We start from the raw sequence: 6,351 nt of genomic DNA on the forward strand, positions 1-6,351 counted from the left end.
CATAACGGTTCCATTAGCATGTGATTAGTCTCAAAGATTACAAACCATGTGCGACATTGTCTATAATAATAATACTTTCCTTGTAGAGGATTTCATAGTTATTTATGTGGTATTAAGAATGATTGAAGCATTATCACCATATAATTATATACAAATGCTACTTACAGCCTTCTTTATGGTAATAAGAATGATTGAAGTATTATCACCATATCAAATTATCAACTACAGTAAATTAACATGATTTCCTCCTAAGAGGATTTGATTATTGTTCGAATGTGCTACTTAATTAATATTCTCAAGTAGTTCATTTACCATTTACCCACAGGCATTTCTTTCCATGCAGGCCAGTAGCTGATATTGGATTTGTTAGCGATTATTGTGCAAATGGGAAACTTTTCATAGCTTAGCTCAAGTCAATTGATCTAAGGAACATATGTATGTGGTAAATTGATCAAATATAGCAATGTAGCAGTACATTCCATTAAACGAGCACCTACTCTCATGAACTAGGCAACACAATCACATATAGAAGTAACTATTTTCTTATATATATGTAAGAGCTGGGAATACATCCTGCATTACCACAGTATCAACAATAATACTCTCCATTAGCTTGCGGAGACTGGAGAGACGAGGATGAGCAAGTTCAGTTTCTTCCAGAGGTTATTTGCCATGGCAGCCCCCATTGTGAATTCCCATCTTCCCCGCAGCCGCTAAATTGAAAATTGGAGACATCACAGTCATTGCTCAACCCAGCAGAATATCATGAGGATGATCTCTGCTCTAGTGACTGCAGAGGGGATCCATTATATCAAATTAAGCAAACACCAAAGTTTCCTCCTTAGAAAAACTTAGGAAGAAATGCAAGTTCTATAATTGTCACGCACAAAACATATAAATTAGCATTTGAAATTGTTTATATAGCAATCTTTCTTACCCCTAGAAAAGTTTGCTCTGCAACTTGATCTCTAAAATAAAAATTAAGAAATCAAATGTGACTTGCAACTGTAGAGATTCTACCTGAATTACCCATGAACAAATAAGCATTAGTTTTGTATGTATGTATTTCTAGTTCATTAAAGATATTGTGCTTACTTTTTCTCACCATTGGAAAAGTATTTTCTGCAACATGATTTCTATAGTGCAAGGTGAAAATGGTGACTTGGTAACAGTTGAGGTTCTCCCTGAAATTAGAGCCAACGACAACGTATCATTAGTCCCAAAAATAGTTACCTATGCACTACATTGGTAGGTTGATATTTCTTAATTGTGATCTTTCTCTGACTTGGTAATTGATATTTTACCTGAAATAATTGACATTCTACCTGAAATAAAGGCCATGAACAAGGCATTATAAATTCTGGATACCATTTCTCATACATATGTAAGTTGATTTTGAAAAAAACCTAAATTCAAGTTTTTGCCTCACCTCTGGAAATATTTTTTTTTTCAATTTTTTCTGCAACATGATTTCTAGAACCAGAAACCAAATGGTTACTTGGTAGTAGTTGCAATTCTTCCTAAAATAAGAACCATAAATAGCATTAGTTCTGAATATATTCCTTCTGCACTATAATCATTAATTGATATAAAAAACTGTCAACAACCGTTCTTTCTTACCCATGAACTGGAACATACGCTTTCTGCAACATGATTTCTACGTTATAAGTCATAATATGATCTGTTACTTGTTCATATTCTACCTAAAACCAGAAACAAGAAGCATTAGTTTTGGATTGGATTATGATCCCTATACATAAATTAAGAATTGAAATTGAAAGCTAAATTGTGCTCCTCCTCACCTCTTGTCTAATATTTTCTGCAACATGATTGTCAGAATCAAGACTAGGTAGTTGTTGACCTTCAACCTAAAATGGAAAAGAAGATATAATCTCATATAAGAGTCTCATCCAGCAAAAATGGATAACTTGATATTGAAACTGTCTCTAGGCGTGCGCTTTGTCACTCCTGGAAAAACTCTCTTTACTTCAACATGATTTCTAAAATTAGACATAATTGGTGACTCGATTGACCATCATCACATGTTGAAAGTTTTAGGCTTGATAAATTTTTCATTTTCTTTCTAAGAGGCAAATAACAAATTCCTTTTACACAAATTGTAAACAGTATAAGCTCAAAATTTAGAATGTTTACAATCAATTATTTATTTTTTTCCAGCAAAGACAGACTTTTCATTGAAATTTCTTATAGTGAGAACCAAAATCAAAGAAAACAAATAAGAAATAAATAAGCAAAGCAGTCACCTTATGAAAAAGGCCGTACGTGGAATGAAATCCGTACACGACACATTTAGCTGTATGCTTTTTACTTGGCTGGACAGAGAAATCACGGTCAAGTCTCTTCTTGTTCAGGAAACGATTGATGATTTCTTCTTCATCTGGTGGATGGAATCTGAATAATCTAAAAACAAGATAGCCCATTTTTCAGATTTGATTCAAAGTGCCTGAGGATTAGCTTGCCGTCTCTCATGGGAAAAATTTGCCCTGCAACAAGAGATAGGGCGGGTTCATCGTTTTTTTATCTACACAATAGCTTGCAGGTTGGTGATTGGTCGACGAAACATTAAGGGGCAGCTGATGACGTGTCAAGACAGGTTTGTTTTCACGTGAGTAAAAAGAAATGTTGACATCCTGTGGTCGGCGTTCCACTACAGGGTGTCTCCTTCTTTTAGAAGGAGTTAAAGGAAATAAAGACACGTGTCTCTCCTTCCTCTGCAAGTTGTTTGCTAATTTCTTTTTTTTTTTTTTTTAATACGTTGTTTGCTAATTTCTAATAATATTAGAAGCTTCTACTTCTTTCACAAGTAGTGAATAATTCAAGTCAGCATACGACTCAAGGAACATTTAATCTGATGTGGCAAAATGCGACAGATGACTCAGCTTACACTAGCAAACCGCGGTGAGCAGACAGGTTTAGTGCGGTGAGCAGAGGGATCATGTGATCGAGCCCATACCTAACAGTTCATGACCTTATATTATTAATAATGCACAAAGGACGAACAAACTGTATAGAGTGTCGCACCACAAAAATACGTGATCAAGGCGTGCACTAGCAGCCGTTGTCACCGTGTTTGACAATGCAATTTTTTAAAATTTATTTTGAGAAATGTCTCAGAATCAATTTTAAAAGATCTCGAATTACCAATTTTATTTTCAAAAACTTTTCATTAGCTTAAGATAAACTCTATGTTGACCATTGGATGAGGACGAGTAGTGCAGAATAGCTATAGTTGGACACCACACATTTTGGGATACCAGAAACAATCTTTTATGAATGTATTCCGATGAAATGAAATAAGCAGTGGTCTGCGCATTTTTATCTCTTGTTTCTGCTTCATTACTTGTTTCTTTAAAGTAATAACTAACCTTTCCGAAGGAGCAACTCCAGTCATCCAGAAAGCAGCTCATTTTATCTCTTGTTTTTGGTTTCCCAATGTGTGAAAATTATTTAAGCTTCAAAGCCACAATGAACTGCTTGAATAACATTTTCGTATTATTTACAAGGACGCTAGGAGATTGTTACAGATGCCACACAAAGGACGAACAAACTGAATAGAGTGTCGTGTTTACATGAATGAAGATAGTTCCTGTCCCAAGAACTTTTAACATCATATATAAATGGTCTATGGATCTTTTGTTTTCTTTCTCAGTTAATCAGTAAATTTCTTTGATGAGCAAGACTAAATGGTTATCTAATATTCACAATATATAAAAAATACATTGTGGCAGTTTTTTTTTTTTTCCTGAGAATAAAACCAGTTTCAATTCATAGGAGAAAATAAATACATCAGTTGTGCCGCGCATGAGCCCCATACATACAACAGTTTTGCATTTCTATAAGCAAACGGGACACTAACATGATCCCTTAATTAAGTTCTGAATTTCTGAGACAATCCAGAAGATCTCGAATCCACTGCCCAGCCTTTCCTTTACAAAATTAACCACCTCATGGAAGTCTGATTCAAAAATCAATAATGCTAAGCCTGCACACCCGCACTATGCACACCCAACTCCATCGCTTCTGCCTCCACAACAGATACATCTCCACAAAACTTTGAAGACTTAACTGCAGCTGTAATTACATTCCCAGTTTCATCTCAAATAACAGCTCCCGGCCCTGAGATTTGCTTATCTGAGTTGGTGGCTGAATCTTCATTTACCTTAAAATAACCTCTTTCTGTAGGGTTCCAAGTCTGCAATTTCTAACAGATGCGTAATTGAGGTCTTTTGATCTTCCCTTAGGTCTATCAAGTCTTATCTGCAACTATTGTTTTCAATAAGCACTCCCATAGTCCCATTTAACAAGCTGAACTTTTCCAAAACTTGGCCCTACTGTTGCATGTAGTTATTACATATGACATAGAGCAACTTGAGCATCCAAGTGCCCTAGATAACTACTCTCAAAGATTTACAAAGCTTGGAATACAATACATTATGAGTGAAGCAATATTACAACTTTCATAATAATATAATATCGTCCTTGAGGATTTGATTGTTCTTAACATATGCTACTGAAGTACTATCAATATAATTCATTGAAGGACTCGGTTCACTGCTATCCTCCAGGAAAACTCCTTCATCTGACGAGAAGAAGTCAGGAGTGGTCTGTCCAGTTTCATCAGAAGAGTATTCATTCTGAAAATCCCTTTGAGAATTGAACTGGCTATCTACCTGCTCACCGTCAAATTGAGAATTCAATAAACCACTACCATAACTAGAACCATTTGCACATGATGATTCCTTTTCTGAATAAACTGGTGGCCGCAGTGCCGGGAAAGAGGCATCACTCAGCCCATTATAGCCACCACCCTGTGGATTGAACTCTGCAAGTTGTCAAGTCTTTGCCGAATTTTCGACAGTATTTTCTGCAACATGATTTCTATGGTCTCTTGCTTGATCGTCAGAGACCAAAACAGTATTTTCTACAACACGATTCATATGGCCTTTTGCTTGAACTTCAGGGACCAAAACAGTGCTTTCTACTAAATGATTTCTATTAGAAACCAAATCTTCCTTTTATGCAACATGATTTCTTTCCGTAGCTTCTGCTACATGATTTCTTTCAGAAGTCAAAATTTGACTAGATTGATCTTTGGAAACACCATGCTTCTTATCCCGTTTTCTTTCAAGGCGACACACAACAAAGTCCTTCTGCAATAAAATTAACAGAGTATGTTACAATTATTTTTCACGAGAATAAACGAACTATTTTACAATACATATGCAATTCTAAAACGGAAGCTGATACCTCATAATCAGGGCTATCTTCAACAGCAATCTCATGTATAACCCACTCAGTCTTAGCTTTCTTGGCAGCAGTATCATCTCGAAGAAAAGACAAAATCTTCTTCGTACCAATCACCTCTGTACTGTATTTGCGCTTGATTTTTGAACCATTGCCAGTCTTCTTCCAGTATCCTTCCTTTGTCCTTCTATGAGCCCGTTTACTCTTGGCATACTTGTAATAAGGCTCACAGAAAAAGTACCACACTTCTTCCTCAGACTGAATCTCAGAATGCCCTGCATCGCAGCAAAAGATTCCATTAACTTTTGAATTTTAGTTACTAAACTAATTAACTTAAACAGATATCATGCAGAGTACTCGTTGGCACGATTACTTACAGGGTAGCTCCCAAGGCTCAAAGCTGTACAAATCAATTTCCTTGATCGTACGGACAGAGAAACCAGGGTCAAATCTCTTCAACGTCAGGAGAAGAATGATTTCTTCATCAGTTGGGTGGAATCTGAACCCCACGAGACTGTCCATTAATTTCGGATTCAACACCCAGCTGGAGAAACGTAAGAGTAAGAGTGAGAGAGTAAGAGCTTCTTCAATATAATTTGACCTGTGAAATCTAAAAGGATTCGTGGAAATGCTGGGTATTGTAAAATGTAGAATAGTATTTTTTTTGTTAAAAAGGAAATTGATAATTTTTTTTACAACTGTAGTTCTTTTAATGCTTTTAATAAATTTCATTAAAAGAAATAAAGTTAGCCGAGAGTATAATAATAAGTGACATTGTGTTTAAGTACAATGGGTTAAATCGGATTTAAATACAGCACTTAAATTTCTTGTGGAAGAAACGAAGACACGAATGTCTAATATTTTTATGACAGCAGTAACAACATATTAAAAAAAAGGGGTCCAGCTATGTTACTCACGGGTTTGGTACCTTTTTTTCGTCTTTTTCAAATTCACTTTGGATTTAATACTAGAGTTGTATAACGCTTAAATGTATTTATTAGGTTATTAATATTAAATGTCCCTGTTGTTTATGTAAAATAAAAATAATAAAAAATTTTAAATTTTTAATATGTAAGTCCATAGTAT

General features: G+C 35.3%; 2 protein-coding genes and 1 non-coding gene across 19 annotated transcripts; 1 reads left to right on the plus strand and 2 right to left on the minus strand.

Moving 5' to 3' along the window:
* Positions 1-417: 417 nt before the first annotated feature.
* Positions 418-2,601, minus strand: LOC102622688 (uncharacterized). Of its 17 annotated transcripts, none has more exons than XR_371367.4 (8): positions 2,265-2,590; positions 1,803-1,868; positions 1,621-1,703; positions 1,430-1,520; positions 1,305-1,325; positions 1,096-1,184; positions 938-1,020; positions 418-790 (listed from the first exon to the last, which is right to left on the minus strand). XR_371367.4 is itself a non-coding variant. In XM_006485324.4 (7 exons), the coding sequence occupies exons 1-6, from the start codon at positions 2,439-2,441 to the stop codon at positions 1,137-1,139; spliced, it is 486 nt and encodes a 161-aa protein (XP_006485387.1). In that variant the 5' UTR covers positions 2,442-2,590; the 3' UTR covers positions 418-790; positions 1,096-1,136. The 17 variants fall into 17 exon arrangements, 9 of the variants coding, with proteins under 9 accessions (XP_006485387.1, XP_024957108.1, XP_024957107.1 ...); XR_371366.4 differs by having other exon boundaries at positions 1,106-1,184; positions 2,265-2,586; XR_003066449.2 differs by lacking the exon at positions 1,305-1,325.
* MIR3954 (microRNA MIR3954) lies at positions 2,325-2,411 on the plus strand. The gene has a single exon (NR_129341.1). It is a non-coding gene; the product is annotated as a microRNA MIR3954 (primary transcript).
* Positions 2,602-3,491: 890 nt separating the features above from the next.
* On the minus strand, positions 3,492-5,986 carry LOC102622481 (NAC domain-containing protein 100-like). The gene is made up of 3 exons (XM_052439274.1): positions 5,643-5,986; positions 5,269-5,540; positions 3,492-5,171 (listed from the first exon to the last, which is right to left on the minus strand). Exons 1-3 carry the CDS (start codon positions 5,785-5,787, stop codon positions 5,037-5,039), a joined length of 552 nt encoding a protein of 183 aa, XP_052295234.1. The 5' UTR covers positions 5,788-5,986; the 3' UTR covers positions 3,492-5,036.
* Positions 5,987-6,351: the final 365 nt, after the last annotated feature.

The sequence above is a fragment of the Citrus sinensis genome, chromosome 4 (assembly GCF_022201045.2).
Source record: "Citrus sinensis cultivar Valencia sweet orange chromosome 4, DVS_A1.0, whole genome shotgun sequence".
NCBI lineage: Eukaryota > Viridiplantae > Streptophyta > Magnoliopsida > Sapindales > Rutaceae > Citrus > Citrus sinensis.

Coding starts and splice junctions, on each gene's coding strand:
- LOC102622688 (XM_006485320.4), bottom strand. CDS start 2,441: ATGGGCTATCTTGTTTTTAGATTATTCAGATTCCATCCACCAGATGAA. Junction 1,704..1,802: donor CAGAAAATATTAGACAAGAG/GTGAGGAGGAGC, acceptor TTCTGGTTTTAG/GTAGAATATGAACAAGTAAC. Junction 1,185..1,620: donor GCGTATGTTCCAGTTCATGG/GTAAGAAAGAAC, acceptor CTCTAATTTCAG/GGAGAACCTCAACTGTTACC.
- LOC102622481 (XM_052439274.1), bottom strand. CDS start 5,787: ATGGACAGTCTCGTGGGGTTCAGATTCCACCCAACTGATGAAGAAATC. Junction 5,541..5,642: donor TGAGCCTTGGGAGCTACCCT/GTAAGTAATCGT, acceptor GCTGCGATGCAG/GGCATTCTGAGATTCAGTCT. Junction 5,172..5,268: donor AAGATAGCCCTGATTATGAG/GTATCAGCTTCC, acceptor ATTTTATTGCAG/AAGGACTTTGTTGTGTGTCG.